The 24236-nt window shown below is 34.1% G+C and overlaps 1 protein-coding gene across 1 annotated transcript; it reads left to right on the forward strand.

Annotated features, from left to right (window-relative positions):
- The first annotated feature begins 4484 nt into the window (after positions 1 to 4484).
- On the forward strand, positions 4485 to 17750 carry LOC143241887 (Na(+)/citrate cotransporter-like). Its single transcript, XM_076485198.1, has 11 exons — positions 4485 to 4618; positions 7290 to 7420; positions 8189 to 8267; positions 10243 to 10383; positions 11054 to 11173; positions 11355 to 11435; positions 11654 to 11761; positions 12587 to 12767; positions 13027 to 13188; positions 15557 to 15694; positions 17537 to 17750. Exons 1-11 carry the CDS (start codon positions 4512 to 4514, stop codon positions 17672 to 17674), a joined length of 1386 nt encoding a protein of 461 aa, XP_076341313.1. The 5' UTR covers positions 4485 to 4511; the 3' UTR covers positions 17675 to 17750.
- The last annotated feature ends 6486 nt before the right edge of the window (positions 17751 to 24236 follow it).

The raw sequence follows: 24236 nt of genomic DNA on the forward strand, positions 1-24236 counted from the left end.
TTACTACTGATCTTACACTTTAAATAATGTTTTGCTACTACTGATCTTACACTTTAAATACTTCTATTTTACTACTGAGCTTACACTTTTTTCAAATAGCTACTCTTTTACTACTGAGCTTACACTTTAAATACTTTTACTACTGATCTTACACTTTAAATACTCTTCTTTTACTACCGAGCTTACACTTTAAATACTTCTTTTACTACTGAGCTTACACTTTAAATACTTCTTTTACTACTGTTAACAATAGAAAAAGTGCAGTCTCTCTTTGTTTCTATATCATAAACCACAGTAACAGTTCATAATAGAGATCTCAAGAAATTACACAAAACCCTAATAGAACGTTCTGGCATAAATTACCTAAATGAATAAAATTGAGTTCAGACAACATATTAAAGGTTTTACTGTCGACTGCTAAGACTGTACACATATGTAAACTGTACAAGATAACCACACATGTTACACTTATAAGTAACAGAAATCTGATAAAAAACAGTCTCACTACACTTATTATTATTCTCTTGTCATCATACAACGAAGACTGTTTGGTATACTGCACCCAAACCTTTATAGAATAACTAAGGTCATGAGGTATTGACAAGCTGATTTTGTATCTTCTATATTTCACAATGGAAATGTTGTTATCATTACCCCTTGAAGGTAGCTTTCTTACAGACAGTTGGTGTTCCTTTAAAAATATTAAGTACAAGGTGAAACAAGAATCAATAATAGATGTACTTTAGAGTAGTGTAACATGTAGATACTCAATGCTTTGTACACTGTACAATCGGTGTCTTTAGGAAGCAAACTTCTATTATGTATGAAATGAAGTAGTAAAATAAATTCAATACATATCATGTTAAATCTTATGATATACATTCGTAGAATAATTATTTTAAAAGACAAAAGATTTTAAAACCTATTTTTCAGACTATGTTTTATTTGAAAAGGCTGTTTTTTCTACTGATAAATATTTATACGTCCTTAGTGAGAATTGTGTCTTAGTGTAAACATGTATTGGCCAATTGCCATGCATTATATATAGATAATTTAGTTACAGAGAAACAATAAATATTTAACAGTATACTCAATGACAATATTCAGATCCATCTTAACATTTGATATCTTGAATTAATGTGATCAAATAGTCAGTAGTAACAGTAAATCATAATGAACTGTACCAGCTACCTGCTTGTTACTTTCATTATGATTACAATTTATTAAGTTAGCTAGCACATCAACTAATCTTTTACCCAGAGATGAATATAAAGACAGCAAAGCAAATAAAATAACAAAAAATTGGGAATTTAAAAATGTCAAACTAGTAAAAAGTAAGGAAACAAGGCTGGCAATATTGTAGAAAAGCGCTATAAGTACGTAGACATACCGCTATGTTCGTAGGTAGGTTTACCTTTCTTTATTAAATATTTCTAGTAGACATACCGCTATGCTCGTAGGGAGGCTTACCTTTCTTTTATTAAATATTTCTAGTAGACATACCGCTATGCCTTTGGGGAGGCTTACCTTTCTTTTATTAAATATTTCCTAGTAGACATACCGCTATGCTCGTAGGGAGGCTTACCTTTCTTTATTAAATATTCTAGTAGACATACCGCTGTGCTCGTAAAGAGGCTTACCTTCTTTATTAAATATTTCCTAGTAGACATACCGCCATGCTGTAGGGAGGCTTAATTCTCTTTATTAAATATTTCCTAGTAGACATACCACATGCCTCGTAGGGAGGCTTACCTTTCTTTATTAAATATCCTAGTAGACATACCGCTGTGCTCGTAAAGAGGCTTACCTTTCTTTATTAAATATTTCTGTAGTAGACATACCGCCTATCCCTCGTAGGAGGCTTACCTTTCTTTATTAAATATTTCGTAGTAGACATACCGCTATGCCTCGTAGGGAGGCTTATCTTTCTTTATTAAATATTTCCTAGTAGACATACCGCTATGCTCGTAGGAGGCTTACCTTTCTTTATTAAATATTCCTAGTAGACATACCGCTATGCCTGTAGGGAGGCTTTATCTTTCTTTATTAAATATTTCTGGTAGACATACCGCTATGCTCGTAGGGAGGCTTATCTCTTCTTTATTAAATATTTCTAGTAGACATACCGCTATGCTCGTAGGGAGGCTTACCCTTCTTTATTAAATATTTCTAGTAGACATACCGCTGTGCTCGTAGGGAGGCTTACCTTTCTTTATTAAATATTTCCTAGTAGACATACCGCCATGCTCGTAGGGAGGCTTATCTTTCTTTATTAAATATTTCCTGGTAGACATACCGCTGTGCTCGTAGGGAGGCTTACCTCTTTTTATTAAATATTTCTGGTAGACATACCGCTATGCTCGTAGGGAGGCTTATCTTTCTTTATTAAATATTTCCTGGTAGACATACCGCTGTGCTCGTAAAGAGGCTTACCTTTCTTTTATTAAATATTTCGTAGTAGACATACCGCTCATATCTCGTAGGGAGGCTTACCTTCTTTATTAAATATTTCGTAGTAGACATACCGCTATCCTCGTAGGGAGGCTTTACCTTCTTTATTAAATATTTCCTGGTAGACATACCGCCATGCCTCGTAGGGAGGCTTATCTTTCTTTATTAAATATTTCCTAGTAGACATACCGCTATGCTCGTAGGGAGGCTTACCTTTCTTTATTAAATATTTCCTAGTAGACATACCCGCTGTGCCTGTAGGAGGCTTACCTTCTTTATTAAATATTTCCTAGTAGACATACCACCGCTATGCTCTGTAGGAGGCTTTATCTTTCTTTATTAAATATTTCCTGGTAGACATACCGCTGTGCTCGTAAAGAGGCTTAACTTCTTCTTTTATTAAATATTTCGTAGTAGACATACCGCCATCCCTCGTAGGGAGGCTTACCTTCTTTATTAAATATTCGTAGTAGACATACCGCCATCCTCGTAGGGAGGCTTAATTTCTTTATTAAATATTTCGTAGTAGACATACCGCCATCCTCGTAGGGAGGCTTACCTTTCTTTATTAAATATTTCGTAGTAGACATACCGCTATGCTCGTAGGGAGGCTTATCTTTCTTTATTAAATATTTCCTAGTAGACATACCTGCCATGCTCGTAGGGAGGCTTACCTTTCTTTATTAAATATTCCTAGTAGACATACCCGCCATGCTGTAGGGAGGCTTATCTTTCTTTATTAAATATTTCTGGTAGACATACCGCCATGCTCGTAGGGAGGCTTATCTTTCTTTATTAAATATTCCTAGTAGACATACCGCTATGCTCGTAGGAGGCTTACCTTCTTTATTAAATATTTCCTGGTAGACATACCGCTGTGCCTGTAAAGAGGCTTACCTTTCTTTTATTAAATATTTCGTAGTAGACATACCGCTATCCTCGTAGGGAGGCTTACCTTTCTTTATTAAATATTTCGTAGTAGACATACCGCCATGCCTGTAGGGAGGCTTACCTTCTTTATTAAATATTTCCTTGTAGACATACCGCTATGCTCGTAGGGAGGCTTACTCTTTTCTTTATTAAATATTTCCTTGTAGACATACCGCCATGCTCGTAGGGAGGCTTACCTTTCTTTTATTAAATATTTCCTTGTAGACATACCGCCATGCTCGTAGGGAGGCTTACTTTTCTTTATTAAATATTTCCTTGTAGACATACCGCTATGCTCGTAGGGAGGCTTACCTTTCTTTATTAAATATTTCCTAGTAGACATACCGCTATGCTCGTAGGGAGGCTTATCTTTCTTTATTAAATATTTCCTAGTAGACATACCGCTGTGCTCGTAAAGAGGCTTACCTTTCTTTATTAAATATTTCGTAGTAGACATACCGCTATCCTCGTAGGGAGGCTTACCTTCTTTATTAAATATTTCCTAGTAGACATACCGCCATGCTCGTAGGGAGGCTTACCTTTTTTTATTAAATATTTCCTTGTAGACATACCGCTATGCTCGTAGGGAGGCTTACTTTTCTTTGTTAAATATTTCCTTGTAGACATACCGCCATGCTCGTAGGGAGGCTTACCTTTCTTTATTAAATATTTCCTAGTAGACATACCGCTGTGCTCGTAGGGAGGCTTACCTTTCTTTATTAAATATTTCCTTGTAGACATACCGCTATGCTCGTAGGAGGCTTACCTTTCTTTTATTAAATATTTCCTAAATTTTTTTTTCCTAGCGGTACCAAATAATACTAATTTTTATAGCAACCTCTCTCTGATAGCAATAGCTTCCCAGTAGTACAGCAGTGTGCCTGTGGACTTAGAACGCTAGAAACCGGGTTTTGATCCATATCCGTAGTGGGCTGAGCACAGATAGTCCTATTCTCTACGTTTATGCTAAACTACAAACAAACGGATAATAACAAGCTTTCTGTACTGAAAGACGTTTAATACGCAGTTCTGAATTAGAGACAGTGATTTTAAGTCTGTTTTACTTGTCTCTGTGCTGGTTTCTTATCTTAGTTACCTGTTTTTTATTGTTATTCTTACAGGATGCGATAATGATTGGTTTGGGTGGAATCCTGGTGGCTATAGCTGTAGAACACTGCAACCTCCACCAAAGAATTGCTTTACGTGTTCTCTTAAGTGTTGGAACAACACCCAGATGGTATGTTACTCCGTCTGAGATAATTAATGTGTAATAATCTTTTGTTTTGGTGTTGAGGTAGTAAATATACCAATGGTTTCATGTTCACTGTCCTATAAATAAGACCTCTGGTCTCACGTTTTCTGTCCTATAAATAAGACACTGGTTTCATATTCTCTGTCCTTCAAATAAGACCACTGGTTTCATATTATCTGTCCTATAAATAAGACCACTGGTTTAATATTCTCTGTTTTACAGACAAGACCACTGGTCTTATGTTCTCTCTCTTAAGTATTATCTAAAATGCTTGTGTCATGTATTTTGGCCTAACCAATAGGAAGGCCTCCGGTCTGATGTTGCACGCACTAAACAAGAAGAAGGCGGCTGGTTATGTCCTAAGAAATAGGAAGCTTGTTGGTATCATGCTTTCTGCCCTGAGCTATACCAAAACTACTGGGTTCGTGCTCTGTGAGCTAAGGAGACATCTTTTGCTGTTATTTTTGTAGGTAACAAGTAGACTTCTTTTAGCCTAAGGTGCTCGATGTAAATAACCCATGCTTGTCATATTGTTCTAATCTTATTGAATAGTGTAATTGACTGACTGTCACATAATAGAATTCTACGGCTGAAAGATCAATTATGTTTGGTGATGGGATTCAAGCCCCACACCGAAAACAGTTTGACAGGTATCTGCACAACTTGATAAATGTCAATATATTATGTGACTCCCTCTAGTGTCTAGATTGTGTACAACTTGATAGTTATCAACAACAGAACATTATGTAACTCCCTCTAGTGTCTAGATTGTGTACAACTTGATAGTTGCCAATTGAATGGCCTGACATAGGTAGTTGGTTATGGCGCTTGGCTCGTAATCCGAGGATCGTAGGTTCGCATCCCCATCGTGCCAAACATGCTCGCCCTTTCAGCCGTGGGGGCGTTATAATGTTACGGTCAATCCCACTATTCGTTGGTAAAAGAGTAGTCCAGGAGATGGCTGTGGACTAGTTGCCTTCCCTCTAGTTTTACACTACTAAATTAGGGACGACTAGTACAGATAGCCCTAGTATTTTGCGCGAAATTCAAAAACAAACCAATGCCAATACATTATGTGGCTCCATCTAGTGTCTGCCCACTGTGTGTCTATTTCAATGTCTTGTTTGGTAATGTTTCTTTTACGTTCGAGAAGAAATTTGCACTCGTAAGTCTAAGTGAATGACAGATTTTGAAATCATAAGTTTACTGTTTGGAGTTATGCTGACACACTTTTATAAATGTTATACAGCAGTAATGATTAATATACAAAATGTGTGATTTTTACATATTCTAAAACATTTTCGTTAATATTTGGTGCAGCTATTTCCAGGAAGAAAAGTTATCTGTGGAGATTATCTTCATGATGAAAATTAATATTGGTAAAACTGGATATAAAAAATGATCTGAAAATAAAATACAAGTCGATTTATTTCCAAGTTTTAGCGAATGACAGCAAACTAAATATGCGACTAACTTTTACGTAAATTACTTTAGTTTTAATGACAAATAGATTAAATATTTTATTTTAAGTCGCTGTTTATATTTCGATTTCTCTCTTTGGTGGTCAGTTATCAGAATGTCAATTGGCGTTCACACCAAGATTAACCTAATACGTAATCAGTTCTTATATCGCTGTTTATACTTAGATTAACTTAATACGTAATCAGTTATCACTTCTTGTATTGCTGTTCACTGTTAGATTAACCCCATAAGTATTCACTTATCACTTGTATTGCTGCTGATCACGGTTAGATTGACGTTAATAAATTTGAAGTTGATATATAGGTCTATGTTAATAACATTAATAAATTTGAAGTTGATAATTAGGTTTATGTTAATAATATTAAAACAATTGTAATTGATAATTTGGTTTATGTTAATAATATTAAAACAATTGAAGTTAATAATTAGGTCTATGATAATAACATTAATAAATTTCAGGTTGATATGTAGATCTATGTTAATAACATTAATAAGTTTCAGGTTGATATGTAGGTCTATATTAATAACATTAATAAATTTCAGGTTGATATGTAGGTCTATGTTAATAACATTAATAAATTTCAGGTTGATATTTAGGTCTATGTTAATAACATTTAATAAATTTCAGGTTGATATGTAGGTCTATGTTAATAACAGTAATAAATTTCAGGTTGATATGTAGGTCTATGTTAATAACATTAATAAATTTCAGGTTGATATGTAGGTCTATGTTAATAACATTAATAAATTTCAGGTTGATATGTAGGTCTATGTTAATAACATTAATAAATTTCATTTTGATATTTAGGTCTATGTTAATAACATTAATAAATTTCAGGTTGATATGTAGGTCTATGTTAATAACATTAATAAATTTCAGGTTGATATGTAGGTCTATGTTAATAACATTAATAAATTTCAGGTTGATATGTAGGTCTATGTTAATAACATTAATAAATTGTAGGTTGAGATTTAGGTCTATGTTAATAACATTAATAAATTTCAGGTTGATATGTAGGTCTATGTTAATAATATTAATAAATTTCAGGTTGATATATTGGTCTATGTTAATAACATTAATAAATTTCAGGTTGATATGTAGGTCTATGTTAATAACATTAATAAATTTTAGGTTGATATGTAGGTCTATGTTAATAACATTAATAAATTTCAGGTTGATGTTGGGGTTTATGATGACTAGTTCAACGTTGTCCATGTGGATTGGACCAACTCCTACTGTAGCTATGATGATCCCCATTGTAGACGCTGTATTAAAAGAACTGGACAATTCCATTGACCTCCCAGGTATGACCTTAAACAAATCATTTGTGAGACGTTGAACATATACAGTTTCAAACATTCAGTGACTTATGGATGAGTTTAGGCCTTCCAAAGTTTTCTCTCAGTGATTTCATACATCTGATTTAACATACATTTTAAATACTTTCCTTCACTTTCTATTCTAGTGCCTTAAGGCACGAATATTTTTGTTTAATTCAGGTCTTTTCCAATATTTATGTATGGTGTTCATTTTACTGAAATTATTTTACTTTCTTTTGCTGAAATTTTTTACTTTACAAACATTCAGTTTCTCTACTCTTCTTTCTATCATTATATTATCTTACCATCTTCTTTCTTCACTCCTGCTGTTGCTTTCATTTCTTCTGTCATCTTACTTCTGTTTCTCTATGATATTCTCTTACCATCCTTTAGTATAACTGGATGTAATTATCACTTTTTACCGTTACCTTTAACACTGTATTCTGTTCTTACCTTTAACACTGTATTCTGTTCTTACCTTTAACACTGTATTCTGTTCTTACCTTTAACACGTGTATTCTGTTCTTACCTTTAACATTCCAATATCAATTTTACATTAATTTATCCTTTTCAGTTTTCAAATTTAACTGTCGTTTTGAAGACAATTTTTGTCAAAATTGTGAAGATTGACAAAAAAAGAACCATGTTTTACCTGTTCTGAAGCATATTGTTTGAAGAACTCGAATATAAACAAACAAACAAACATTACTTCTCGTTTTCACCAAATGAGACAGACATTTGTTCACCTTTCAGGATTTGACACACCAACTCCAGACCGTGAAGGCAGTGAACTCGGAGACAGTACTGAAGCACTGAATGTATTACATATAGAGTAAGTATCGAACATTTGTGGTCAGCTCAGGCCATTAAAAATACTGGGTCATGCTTTTAATGTCCACACGTTTTCATACAAGTATTTGTGACGGTGACCTTTGAATTTCTAACGACGCCGGTTACTTGACAAACAAAAATCGACGATGTTCCTTATGTTAGCTAAACTTTTCTATAGTATAATTATATAACACTTCTGTGTAGAAAGACGCAGTCTGTAGGTATAAATCAAGGATTGTCGAGTTGACGTCTGTGACCTCGTATTTATACAGTATTGTAAAATTCATTCTCAGAAAAAATTTAGTGAGAAAATTTTCGGACTTTGTTTTTGAATTTCGCGCAAAGCTACACGAGGGCTATCTGTGCTCGTCCTCTCTAATTTAGCAGTGTAAGACTAGAGAGAGGGAAGACAACTAGTCATTACCACCCACCGCCAACTCTTGAGTTACTCTTTTATCAACTAATAGTGGGATTGACCATCACATTATAACGCCCTCACAGCTCAAAGGGCGAGCATGTATGGTGTGACGGAGATTCAAAAACGCGACCCTCAGATTACTAGTCGAGCGCCCCTTGACACACCTGGCCATGTTGAGCCATTATCCCTAGAACTTTCTCTTTTTTATGATTACTGATGACAGTTTAAATCAGGACAGTACCGATTTGTGATGGCGCCCTGCGATAAGAGTTGAAATCAGGACAGTACCGATTTGTGATGACACCCTGTGATAAGAGTTGAAATCAGGACAGTACTGATTTGTGATGACGCCCTGTGATAAGAGTTGAAATCAGGACAGTACTTATTTGTGATGACAGTTAAAATCAGTACAGCATCGAGTTGTGATGGCGTCCTGTGCGAAAGAACCTTTCAGACTGATCATGTACTCTTGGATGAAATTGTTTATTTATTTATTTTTAATTGAGCACCAAGTTATACAAAGGGCTATCTGTGCTCTGCCCACAATGGGTATTGAAACTCCATTTCTAGCGTTGTAATTTCGCAGACGTGCCGCTGGGGTCAGGGTGATATTCCTGAAATCAGAAAACTGAGAGGCAATGGTGAATTGAATAATAGAATAGGCTTCATATGAACTTTTTATGTTTAGAGTAATATTTGATTATTGGAGACAATTAATGTGTTATAATAATAAACTGGAAAACAAAGACAGACCAATATAATGTCGAAACATATAGTGTGTTTCACCTTCACGCTTATAACTCATTGTGTATCATCTATTACTGTGTATTGTAATATATTTGTATTCTATTATAATTCATTGTGTATCATCTATTACTGTGTATTGTAATATATTTGTATTCTATTATAATTCATTGTGTATCATCTATTACTGTGTATTGTAATATATTTGTATTCTATTATAATTCATTGTGTATCATCTGTTACTGTGTATTGTAATATATTTGTATTCTATTATAATTCATTGTGTATCATCTGTTACTGTGTATTGTAATATATTTGTATTCTATTATAATTCATTGTGTATCATCTATTACTGTGTATTGTAATATATTTGTATTCTATTATAATTCATTGTGTATCATCTGTTACTGTGTATTGTAATATATTTGTATTCTATTATAATTCATTGTGTATCATCTGTTACTGTGTATTGTAATATATTTGTATTCTATTATAATTCATTGTGTATCATCTATTACTGTGTATTGTAATATGTTTGTATTCTATTATAATTCATTGTGTATCATCTATTACTGTGTATTGTAATATATTTGTATTCTATTATAATTCATTGTGTGTCATCTATTACTGTGTATTGTAATATATTTGTATTCTATTATAATTCATTGTGTATCATCTATTACTATGTATTGTAATATATTTGTATTCTAAAAGACATATTCACCTCTGCAACTAACACAAGAACTAGTAAAACTATATACAAAGTAACGTTTTCATGTGTGTAAAAATGATGACAAATGTTATCTTCCTTTAGATGTCAGACACCGCAGGAACAAAACGTGAGGAAGCTAAGAAATGTAATGATGCTAACAATGTGTTATGCAGCTAATGTTGGAGGGGCCGGAACACTACCAGCAACCGCCCCAAACTTAGTTTTCAAATTTGTTTTGGAAGAGTAAGTGAAGGAGACCTCTCATGTTCTTTATATGGGACAAAATATAACATTAACCGTTCTCAATATAAAGGTTCTGTTTACATCTGTGTACAATTACTAGGTTCTGTTTACATCTGTGTACAATTACTAGGTTCTGTTTACATCTGTGTACAAGTACTAGGTTCTGTTTACATCTGTGTACAGTAACGTTTCACACTTACTAGGTTCTGTTTACATCTGTGTACAGTAACGTTTCACACTTACTAGGTTCTGTTTACATCTATGTACAATACTAGGTTCTGTTTACATCTATGTACAGTTAAGTTTAACAATTACTAGGTTCTGTTTACATCTGTGTACAGTAACGTTTCACACTTACTAGGTTCTGTTTACATCTATGTACAATTACTAGGTTCTGTTTATATCTATGTACAGTAACGTTTCACACTTACTAGGTTCTGTTTACATCTATGTACAATTACTAGGTTCTGTTTATATCTACGTACAGTAACGTTTCACACTTACTAGGTTCTATTTACATATGTGTACAGTTAAATTTCTCACTTATGAGGTTCTGCTCACACATGTGTAGGATAACCTTTAAGATGTTGAATTTGTGCGTGATTAGAGTTACAATTCATATTGTTATGCGTGCCACGTTTTAGTGACATGTAGATGGTTTCTTCCACAGTTTATACCCAAGTTTTGGCGGGGTAAGCTTCACAACATGGATGGTATTCAACACTCCGGGAATAATATTATGTGTAGGAATTATTTGGTTTTTAACTGTTTTCTTCGTACTTCGGAAAATGTAAGTATCAAGTTATGATGTGAAAAAACACTTGCGTTAATGACATGTACGATAAAGTCTTTTACTCTCAGTTAATAAAAAACTGAAATTGTTCAGACAGTGTTGTATATGGTGCTTCGTGTGTTGTATTTCATGGTTAATGAGATAACTGACTAACAACATTATGTTTGTTCATATCCAGACCACAAACTTCCACACATGAGCAACAGTCTCAGGTGAAGAACTTTATTCGGTTAAAGTACAAAGAACTTGGAAGTTGGACGTAAGTAATAAGAATAACGTATTAATAAATCTGTCTTTTCTAATACATAGACTGTAAAAATTAAAGGACACGTATCACAGTCACATAATAAATACATGTATAATTTGAAGTCTCCTCATGTGTTTTGTTTATTGTAAAGTAACTAACTTGTATTTATACCTCAAGCTGTGTATTTTATTCAGTGTGACGTAACTGACCACAACTTCCACTTCCTTCAGTTTTCACCAGATTTCAGTCATTGTTCTGTTTACTATTCTCGCTATACTTTGGTTGTTTCGAAATCCAGAATTTATGAAAGGTTGGGAAACTCTGATTCCAGTAAACACGTGAGTATCTTATATGTTACTTGTATTACATTAGATATTCTGTACGTACATAACTAGTATCTTATTTGTTACTTATATTACATGTATTTACATTAGATATTCTGTACGTACATAACTAGTATCTTATTTGTTACTTATATTGCATGTATTTACATTAGATATTCTGTACGTACATAACTAGTATCTTATTTGTTACTTATATTGCATGTATTTACATTAGATATTCTGTACGTACATAACTAGTATCTTATTTGTTACTTATATTACATGTATTTACATTAGATATTCTTTACGTACATATCTAGTATCTTATTTGTTTCAGTAAATTCTTAACCACTCAGCTCACACCAACTCAACCATAAACAAATAACTGAGAATGTGGTAATATTACGTAATAACTGAGAATGTGGTAATATTACGTTTCGGAAATTTTATATTTTTTCACCAAATCAGGTTTATAGTGGTATTTCAAGTTTATTATATTTTATAGTCTGTTTAACTTTGTCGATATTTATGTAACCAGTGCTTAATTTCTGCTGGATCTGTTTTGAATCTTTAATTTTTAAAGGTAAAGATGAAAACACTACAGTGTTGTCAAGAAGTCCTTACAAACGGACGTCTGAATGACGTATGAACAGCATTACCTCCCATCACCCTAACAGTTATTTTCCACAACACGAAATATTACACACCCACACTCCCATCAACACGAGGAGTACATTCTTTCTTTGTTTTCTTCTAAAAATTAAGTACTGTTTATAAAGGTTGTTTGAAGTATTCTCAAAGGCGCTGCCGTAATAAAGCGAAACGTTTTTTTCCCCCTAGTAAAATAGACGATGCTACGTCAACCCTTCTTGTGGGAACCTTGTTGTTCATTGTTCCTGCCAATCCATGGCACAAGAGTGCTCGCATTCCTTTATTGGACTGGAAGACGGCCGAAGCAAAGATGCCATGGGGAGTATTACTTCTCATTGGTGGAGGATTTTCCCTGGCAGAGGGCGTTCAGGTAGTATAATACCTCAGCGGCTAATATTACGTTGTAATGAAACTTCCAAACCCATCATTTAACAAAGGAAACACGTATACGTAGACTGTAGCTATACAAACTAAGCCAGAATAGTTTATATTGGTTTTGTTTTTTAATATGAATAGATTATATAAAGCATGCATGTTTACGTTTGGGCACGTCTAATATGAACCAAGTCTTCTCAAAGTTAGCAGACTGTCTAAATAACTAATTATAATAGAATGTCTCTCCCCGACAGAAATCTGGCTTGTCCACTTGGCTCGGAGGTCAGCTGGGTTTCCTGGAAAATTTCCCCGAGATAGTTGTAGTTTTGTTTCTGAGTTGTTTCATGTTGGTGTTTATTGAAATAGCAGGAAACACAGCCGCAGCGACAATAATCCTTCCCGTGATTGGCGATCTGGTAAGTTCTATAACATCTAAGTTCCATTTGCTGTTTTTGATAAGTGGAACAAAGTTTTGTGTAATAATTATTTACACTCAAAAACTGCAACTTACCCACCTTAGCAGGTTAATTAAACATGTCTCAAAATACACCAGTTACCATGATTTTCAAACGTTCACAGTTACGTAAAATAACTTATCTTTCCAATAACAATCTTTCCAAAATTGTCTTTCGTAAATATCAAGGTAAATGACTATAAACTATCACACAACTTTGACATTATCTTTAAACGAAAGTAAAATAAATGAGTGGTAACACTGATATTTAGTTCTAGAAAGTATTTGTTTTACTTCTTACATGAATAAATGGTATATTTTATTGCATCAGTGATTGTAACGACAAAATATGTAATAATTCATTGTTTCACATCATGATCATAACATTGTTACAACACTGTCTTGTGTCACATCATGGTGATAACATTGTTACAATACTGTCTTGTGTCACATCATGGTGATATCATTGTTACAACACAATCTTGTGTCACATCATGGTGATAACATTGTTACAACACAGTCTTGTGTCACATCATGGTGATAACATTGTTACAATACTGTCTTGTGTCACATCATGGTGATAACATTGTTACAACACAGTCTTGTGTCACATCATGGTGATAACATTGTTACAACAGTGTCTTGTGTCACATCATGGTGATGACATTGTTACAACAATGTCTTGTGTCACATCATGATCATAACATTGTTACAGCACTGTCTTGTGTCACATCATGGTGATAACATTGTTACAATACTGTCTTGTGTCACATCATGGTGATATCATTGTTACAATACAATCTTGTGTCACATCATGGTGATAACATTGTCACAACACAGTCTTGTGTCACATCATGGTGATAACATTGTTACAATACTGTCTTGTGTCACATCATGGTGATAACATTGTTACAACACAGTCTTGTATCACATCATGGTGATAACATTGCTACAACACAATCTTGTGTCACATCATGGTGATAACATTGTTACAATACTGTCTTGTGTCACATCATGGTGATAACATTGTTACAGCACTGTCTTGTGTCACATCATGGTGATAACATTGTTACAACACAATCTTGTGTCACATCATGGTGATAACATTGTTACAACAGTGTCTTGTGTCATATCATGGTGATGACATTGTTACAACACTGTCTTGTGTCACATCATGATCATAACATTGTTACAGCACTGTCTTGTGTCACATCATGGTGATAACATTGTTACAATACTGTCTTGTGTCACATCATGGTGATATCATTGTTACAATACAATCTTGTGTCACATCATGGTGATAACATTGTTACAACACAGTCTTGTGTCACATCATGGTGATAACATTGTTACAATACTGTCTTGTGTCACATCACGGTGATAACATTGTTACAACACAGTCTTGTATCACATCATGGTGATAACATTGCTACAACACAGTCTTGTGTCACATCATGGTGATAACATTGTTACAACAGTGTCTTGTATCACATCATGATCATAACATTGTTACAGCACTGTCTTGTGTCACATCATGGTGATAACATTGTTACAATACTGTCTTGTGTCACATCATGGTGATAACATTGTTACAACAGTGTCTTGTATCACATCATGATCATAACATTGTTACAGCACTGTCTTGTGTCACATCATGGTGATAACATTGTTACAACACTGTCTTGTGTCACATCATGGTGATAACATTGTTACAACACAGTCTTGTGTCACATCATGGTGATAACATTGTTACAAGTGTCTTGTGTCACATCATGGTGATAACATTGTTACAACACAGTCTTGTGTCACATCATGGTGATAACATTGTTACAATACTGTCTTGTGTCACATCATGGTGATAACATTGTTACAATACTGTCTTGTGTCACATCATGGTGATAACATTGTTACAACACAGTCTTGTGTCACATCATGGTGATAACATTGTTACAACAGTGTCTTGTGTCACATCATGGTGATGACATTGTTACAGCACTGTCTTGTGTCACATCATGATCATAACATTGTTACAGCACTGTCTTGTGTCACATCATGGTTATAACATTGTTACAATACTGTCTTGTGTCACATCATGGTGATAACATTGTTACAACACATTCTTGTGTCACTTCATGGTGATAACATTGTTACAACACAGTCTTGTGTCACGTCATGGTGATAACATTGTTACAACACAGTCTTGTGTCACATCATGGTGATAACATTGTTACAACACAGTCTTGTGTAATAACTTTAGCCTCTTCTCTTTACATTTGCATATTTGATTCTAGTTGTTTATGGTCCATGGTTGTTTTTATGTCTCTCTCTAGGCCAGCAAAGTTCACATAAATCCACTAGCTGTGATGCTTCCAGCCGCTATTAGCTGTTCTTTTGCCTTCATGTTTCCAGTGTCCTCAGGACCAACAGCCTTAGTATTTGAAGGAGCAAAAATGAAAATAAAAGATATGGTGAGTTATGTGTTAACAGTCCATGACTAACAGCAAATAAAACTAATACTAATGTAAGAAGTGCGAACAGCTATAATTTGTGTTCAACCTTTGAGTAATGGCACGCACAAGTGTAAGGAGGTCTCAGTTTCCTGACCTTTAAGTCGTTTTTCTCAGTCATGGAAATTATCAACAACAATTGAAAGATACACTTGATTCAACAAGTTTTGTGCTGTGAATTAGTAGATAAAGGATTAAACAATAGGAAACACAGGAGACTTTATGTCTTTCCAAATCATAAGAAGGTGATAAGTGTCGATACACAATTTAGTTTTAGATTTGAATAGTTTATGAGATCGGGTAGAAAACAGGATGTGTTTACTTATCTCAATATTATAACTAAATTAACACTTGAAACCTAAACTTTCTATGTCCCTCGTAATATCATATGCATGCTACCGTCTTCGAACATTTATTTTATTATTATACACTTGGGAATATCAAAAATATCTTTAAACAAGATGTTTTTTGTTTATTTAGATCTATTATTTATTATGTGTCGTATTTCAGCCATAAGCAATATTATCCCAAACTCCATTAAACTGAAAGGTTCACTTGATTGTATGAATATAGTTTGTAATACGGCTTTTGTTAAAACAGGTAATAATTACTACAACTGTAAACACACAGTTAAAACCACGAACAATAACAAATGCAATCAAACATTTAATTGACTGCTAGAAGTTATTAAATAACATTCTAGAAAGCTACACCGCTCGTGATAGTTACTGAAGCTACTCACAACAAATTTTTACATTAATGCCAAAATTAGATTCATATTTTACTATTGATGAACAATACCACAAGAAGAGAGACTGAATAGTGAATATTGAAGAACATGAGCTACTTAACAAGGAGTTCAATAACAATAGATTTATGACAGTGAAACATTTTAAATTAAAAGTTTGGTGGTTGGTTTGTTACTAGCATCATATTTTACTATTGATGAACAATACCACAAGAAGAGAGACTGTATAGTGAATATTGAAGAACATTAGCTACTTAACAAGGAGTTCAATAACAATAGATTTATGATAGTGAAACATTTTAAATTAAAAGTTTGGTGGTTGGTTTGTTACTAGATCATATTTTACTATTGATGAACAATACCACAAGAAGAGAGACTGTATAGTGAATATTGAAGAACATTAGCTACTTAACAAGGAGTTCAATAACAATAGATTTATGATAGTGAAACATTTTAAATTAAAAGTTTGGTGGTTGGTTTGTTACTAGTATCCAATAGATTTATGATAGTGAAACATTTTAAATTAAAAGTTTGGTGGTTGGTTTGTTACTAGTATCCAATACATTTATGATAGTGAAACATTTTAAAACAAAAGTTTGGTGGTTGGTTTATTACTAGTATCACAAACATTCCATTTGGTCTGGTTTATTAACATATTTTACAAACAAACCGTTTGTTAATGAAAGTTTATTAACATATTTTACAGACAAACCGTTTGTTAATGAAAGTTTATTAACATATTTTACAAACAAGCCGTTTGTTAATGAAAGTTTATTGACGTATTTTACAAACAAGCCGTTTGGTAATGAGTAATGTATTACTTAAGTCTAAAATGCCAATTTATACTTCACAAATAGATACACAAGACTTTGTTTCTTGGTAACCGAACTTGTAAGTAAGAACTTCTTTATTAATACTTTGTCGAATTAAAAACATCGTGGAACAGTTTTCCTTCACACACAAGAGAAAACAACACACACGTAGTTTTGCTGACGTATTTACATCCTGATATACAAGATTAAACTTGATATAAGTCATGTTTCTCTTATTTCTAGATTTTACCAGGAATAATTGCGAAAATCATATGTCTCCTGGTGACCTTACTAATGGTCAACACTCTTGGTGTGGTGATGTTCCACGTCAACACATTTCCAGATTGGGCAAACAACACCCATGTGGATCATCTTTCTTGAGCAACGTTCTATTTTAGTCACATTGGAAATAATTATTTATTTTTGTAAGAAATAAAAGTTCATTAGTTCACGAAAATGGTTCTACTTCGTATATATTATCAGTGATGTCGAGAAACCCACTTGTTGAGAAATATTTATGTAAAAACGGCTCGTTTGGGTTGAGAAAATATTTTACGTAGAAGAGCGAACAACGTTTCGACCTTCTTCGGTCATCGTCAGGTACACAAAGAAAGAAAGAGGTAACTGACCAGAAGCTGACCACATGTTTGGAAGGTGTTGTGTAACTGAGTGTCGGAATGTAGAGGGCGGTGTTAGATGTTTGAAAATAAACCAATATAAAGGAACGCCTTTATACCTATATTAAATATAATAAAATAAAATTATATATTCAAACATCTAACACTGCCCTCTACATTCCGACACTCAGTTACACAACACCTTTCAAACATGTGGTCAGCTTCCGGTCAGTTACCTCTTTCTTTGTGAACCTGACGATGACCGAAGAAGGTCGAAACGTTGTTCGCTCTTCTACGTAAAATATTTTCTCAACCCAAACGAGCCGTTTTTGCATACATATATATTATTGCTATGATACTGATCTAGTGTTCAGCGCGAAACCGAGTCAATGGTTCACGTCAGGTTGCTAAAAATTGTTTCACAATCTGGACCCTATGGATGCTTATAAGAATGAAGGGCAAACCCATTATTCGATTAGAGTAGCCCCTAAACAGGCGGTGGGTGTTCTTCTTCTAATCTGCCAGTTCAGAATCAGGAACAGCTTCACGAATAATCGAAACAAACACCGAAACTGAAACCATTGATAATACAAATAGTTACGTCTTATCGTAGTGTTATCAAATAGTTACGTCTTATCGTAGTGTTATCAAATAATTACGTCTTATGGTAGTGTTATCAAATAGTTATGTCTTATCGTTGTGTTATCAAATAGTTACGTCTTATCGTAGTGTTATCAAATAGTTACGTCTTATCGTAGTGTTATCAAATAGTTACGTCTTATCGTAGTGTTAACAATAACCACTGAACTATCAGCTATTTAGAATCATCTAAGAGCATCTAACAAATATCTTTCTTGGAAGTATAATTTCTTTAAAGCATTTCATCTGTTTGTCGTTAAACATAAATTTATACAATGTGTTGTGACTACCACAAGTATTGAACTTACCGGTGTAAGCCCTTAGTAAAGCAATACTAAATTTATCGAACATGTTAATGAACTTTAGTTTAAAACAATTAAATGAAGAAAATCGGGTCATAAGTTACTCGTAAGTATGGTGTTCCTCAGTCTCTCACATCGTATCGTAAGTACGCTGTTTCTCAGTCTCTCACATCGTGTTGTAGGTATGGTGTTCCTCAGTCTCTCACATCGTGTTGTAGGTATGGTGTTTCTCAGTCTCTCACATCGTGTTGTAGGTATGGTGTTTCTCAGTCTCTCACATCGTATCGTAGGTATGGTGTTTCTCAGTCTCTCGTATCGAGTCGTAGGTATGGTGTTTCTCAGTCTCTCGTATCGTGTCGTAGGTATGGTGTTTCTCAGTCTCTCGTATCAAGTCGTAGGTATGGTGTTTCTCAGTCTCTCGTATCAAGTCGTAGGTATGGTGTTTCTCAGTCTCGTATCAAGTCGTAGGTATGGTGTTTCTCAGTCTCTGCATCATGTCGTAGGTATGGTGTTTCTCAGTCTCTCACATCAGATTGTGAGTATGGTGTTTTCAGTCTCTCACATCAGATTGTGAGTATGGGGTTTCCTTGTCTCTCACATCAGATTGTGAGTATGGGGTTTCCTTGTCTCTCACATCAGATTGTGAGTATGGGGTTTCCTTGTCTCTCACATCAGATTGTGAGTATGGGGTTTCCTTGTCTCTCACATCAGATTGTGAGTATGGGGTTTCCTTGTCTCTCACATCAGATTGTGAGTATGGGGTTTCCTTGCCTCTCACATCAAGTGGCAGTAATGGTGTTTCCTTGTCTCTCACATCAAGTGGTAATATGGTGTTTCCTTGTCTCTCACATCAGATTGTGAGTATGGTGTTCCTTCGTCTCTCACATCAGATTGTGAGTATGGGGTTTCCTTGTCTCTCACATCAGATTGTGAGTATGGTGTTTCCTTGTCTCTCACATCAGATTGTGAGTATGGTGTTTCCTTGTCTCTCACATCAGATTGTGAGTATGGTGTTTCCTTGTCTCTCACATCGGATTGTGAGTATGGGGTTTCCTTGTCTCTCACATCAGATTGTGAGTATGGGGTTTCCTTGTCTCTCACATAAAGTCGTAATAATGGTGTTCCTTCGTCTCTCACATCAGATTGTGAGTATGGTGTGTCCTTGCCTCTCACATCAAGTGGTAATAATGGTGTTTCCTTGTCTCTCACATCAGATTGTGAGTATGGTGTTTCCTTGTCTCTCACATCAGATTGTGAGTATGGGGTTTCCTTGTCTCTCACATCAGATTGTGAGTATGGGGTTTCCTTGTCTCTCACATCAAGTCGTAATAATGGTGTTCCTTCGTCTCTCACATCAGATTGTGAGTATGGTGTTTCCTTGTCTCTCACATCAGATTGTGAGTATGCTGTTTCCTTGTCTCTCACATCAGATTGTGAGTATGCTGTTTCCTTGTCTCTCACATCAGATTGTGAGTATGGGGTTTCCTTGTCTCTCACATCAAGTCGTAATAATGGTGTTCCTTCGTCTCTCACATCAGATTGTGAGTATGGTGTTTCCTTGTCTCTCACATCAGATTGTGAGTATGGGGTTTCCTTGTCTCTCACATCAAGTCGTAATAATGGTGTTCCTTCGTCTCTCACATCAGATTGTGGCTATGGTGTTTCCCCTGTCTCTTACGTCAGGTTATAAGTATGTGCATTTCTACTACATTAGTTCGTAAGTATGGTGCTCTTCTATCCACCATGTTAGGACATTAAGTATGTTGCTCCTGTGTCCACCATGTCAGGACATTAAGTATGGTGCTCCTGTGTCTATCACCATCTAAATCTAAAGTGTGTATATAAATCAATCCTATGACACAAAAGCTTGACTGTCATAAGCTGTTTGGGTAGCTAAGTGTCCATTTTTAATTTCATCTACAGTATGACATGTTGTAGCAGGATGTGTAAAAACCAAAAGTCACGTGCACTGTCTGAGGAGCAGAACTATTGTTTATTCAGAATTGCCTAAAATATGCAAGAATGGTTGACTTCATCTACTGTACAGAACATTGCAAGTGGATTATTTTATATACAAAGAACAATGACAACCATTCACTACAACACATCTCTTATGGCACTCTTACACTTCCCTCGGAAAACAAGCCATGTGCTCTGATATGGCTGTGGTATGCACATATAAATGTTATCTTTCCAACAAGTGAAGAGTTCCTGCCTCACACAGAGTAGAAGCAGCACATGTAAGACATATAAAGGTGTGTCACGACACAATACTTTACCAAGTTACACATGCTTCATATAACACTAACTAATCAATCTTTCATAGCATGGATTATTTGTTAAAACTTTAGACCACTTAAAAGGTTTCAAATGGAAACACTAGAACTTTCTATTTCTTCATCACTCTACGTTAGGTCAACTGCTGAAAAATGTTAAAAATGTGATATACAGACAAAATGACAGTTTCTCATCAAGTATAAGCTACAAATATACTGGATACAAGTTTTCTTAAATATCAGTTATTGAATGGGCAACAGTGAAACCATCTACTTGAAGGCAACAATGAAACAGAGTGCTGTTATTCTGACATCAAGAACCATACAAGTCAGATGGCTACAAACCTAAATTATTCAATAAAAACAGTTTCAGTGGCTACAAACTTGACATAAAATTTAAGTCCCTTGTGAATAAAATCTTCACGAAATAAAACTGACATCTAGTATTTATGTTGTATCTTACAATAATTGAGGCACTTGTTGAAAAAAGTGAAACTTGGGGTGAAATAAAAACATTCCATAACCCCGATTATTGTTCCAGGTACATAAATGTGATATAAAAACATTAAAAAGAAAAATGTCTGAAGATATATAACATATCAAACTCCACCAAAAATATCATTTGGAAAAATCTTATAAGTATTATGTTTGTAAGGATGAGCTGAATATGAAATTACAACAGATTGTTGGTTTCTGGAATGTATGGCATGTTTCTGATACAGAACTCTCATGTTGTGATTTATTTAAAACAGGAAATCACCTTACCCGTCATTTCAATTTTATTCAACAAGATACATTTTCTGTTGTAAAATATGAGACAAATAACACCTGAAAAGCAACAAAAATAAACAAAACACAAAAACATACATGATCTGTGTGCATGCCACTTTTGAGATATTTTATTTAAAACACACAACATGCACTACTGTTGTTTGTGGCAATGATTTACCTTCTGACAGAAAGTCATACTTTAAGAGTGGATAGCTAGCACTGTATGTCTTGAAAATAATTAACAAAACCAAAGGTTACTGCAGCATGGCAAGTACAACACCAAAATTTTGCCATATTTTGTAAACATTTCTCCCCAGTACTCTTAAAACACATCTTGTACCAACTTGACACTATTGCCAAGTTATATAGTACTTTATATGGTGAAAACTTCCTGTATATTTTTAGATCTTCGAGTTAACACCTTCCTTACTGACATAGACCTCAACAATGAAAGTACTCTTTACTATTACCCATTTAACCTTTTATATTAATTTATTACAAAATCAGTTTCAGCAACAGTTTCAGTACTAGGAGCAAAATAGTGACTATGAAATCTCTAGTAGTATCCATCTAAAAGTTAACTTTCACAAACCTGTTTAAAAAGTCCGTCAGTCTACCCAGCATCCATTAGCCACTCCACTCATCGTTCCTGACTTATTTACAGTTCAGTATTCCTCTCGGAACAAATAATAGTTGAAATTTACATTATTAACAGTTTTTGTCTGGAAGAACTTTACATTTAGGACACATAACTATAAGAATGACCTATAAAATATCTGTGAATCCATCCATAACAGTTATGTGTATTTACACAATCTTTCTCCTAAGACCATTACAAGGTTAAAAAGTGAACATCCTCAAAGATCCTACCAATATTAATTGTCAAGTACTAACACTTTCTGGTTTGTATTTGATTAGATGAACCAACTACACTAATTTAATAACATCTAGGGTGTGGCACTTTCCTCAACAGTTCCAGTATACCAAGGTAAATTAATGGACCAGATTGGAAAATAAATTACAAAGAGATACAAACATAATATTCAACTATTCTGTAATATACCAAGTTCAAATGATATTATAATCTATGGTTCAGTTATTATTTTGAGAAGCACCACTCTGTGTAACATCTTAAGAACAAATACAGAAACAGAGTTAACATACAAGATTACACAACAATGATAAGATGTCAGGCCCAAAATACATGTTAAAAGCACAATGGAAGTTAAAAGACACCTCTTGAAGTTAAAACAATATCTACAGTACCCTTGTACACAGCACCACAATAACGATCAGGCTGAATATTTAGTTTATAACAATGAATTAATACTAACTTTGGTGAAAAATACCATACAATCTGTACAAAATATTCAGATAAAGTGAAAAACAATGAAATTGTCATAAAATATATGAAATTAGCCCTATAACTGGGACTCTGAGACAAATGTACCTGAAAAACTATTCAACTTAGTTCTGTTTATGATAATAAAATTAAATAATGAAGCCAATAAACAGGATCTAACACTTCATAAGACATTCCTTGAGAGGTAAGAAAAGCAAAATCACAAAACATTTCAAGAATTTATTTAGATCACAAGAAACGACACAAAGTTTGTACATTTATGGTCTAAAAACACCAGAATAAGTTTACTGATAAAACTTGAATAGAGTTTAAACTGAAATCAAATCAAATGCTCTCATATTAACCAAAATTTACTTTGAGCATGCAAAAATTAGGGGGATGGATTTGTGGGGATGTCTGAATATAGTTTTGAATGAAAGCCGAGGTCATAGTAACAAAAGTATGTATAAAACATGATGATCAGAACTCCCTTTCTCTATTTGTAAATGTTGACAAACAAATAGCACAAATTTAAAAAGGTATACTGAAATTTATGTAGCTTCCCATAAAACTATAAATATATCAAATACTTTGTATCTTTATAATTTCTAATGAGAGACGGAACAAATACTACAGTATATGACTTTAGTTTTACAGTAATGCCTGATATTACTTCTCCTACAATCAATACACAGTGGAACGATACAATGTGGCTCTCAGGAACAAAAATTTAAACTTACATAAGGACAAAATTTTGATCGTGACATTTCAAACATCCAATATGAGCTACCACAAGTTGCAATATAAACTTGTTTAGTCAGTGGTTCTTGAAACGTTTATCAAACACACTGTAAAGTACAACAACACATCACTAAATGAAAAACACCTTTTGGTTAATATGAAAGAGACCATAAAAACATACAGACAGATTGTTTTCTCAAGCTTCCTATGGGTTAAACAGTATTTAACATATGAGTTTACATGTTAACATAATGT

This window comes from Tachypleus tridentatus, unplaced genomic scaffold (genome assembly GCF_004210375.1).
Source record: "Tachypleus tridentatus isolate NWPU-2018 unplaced genomic scaffold, ASM421037v1 Hic_cluster_1, whole genome shotgun sequence".
Classification (NCBI taxonomy): domain Eukaryota; kingdom Metazoa; phylum Arthropoda; class Merostomata; order Xiphosura; family Limulidae; genus Tachypleus; species Tachypleus tridentatus.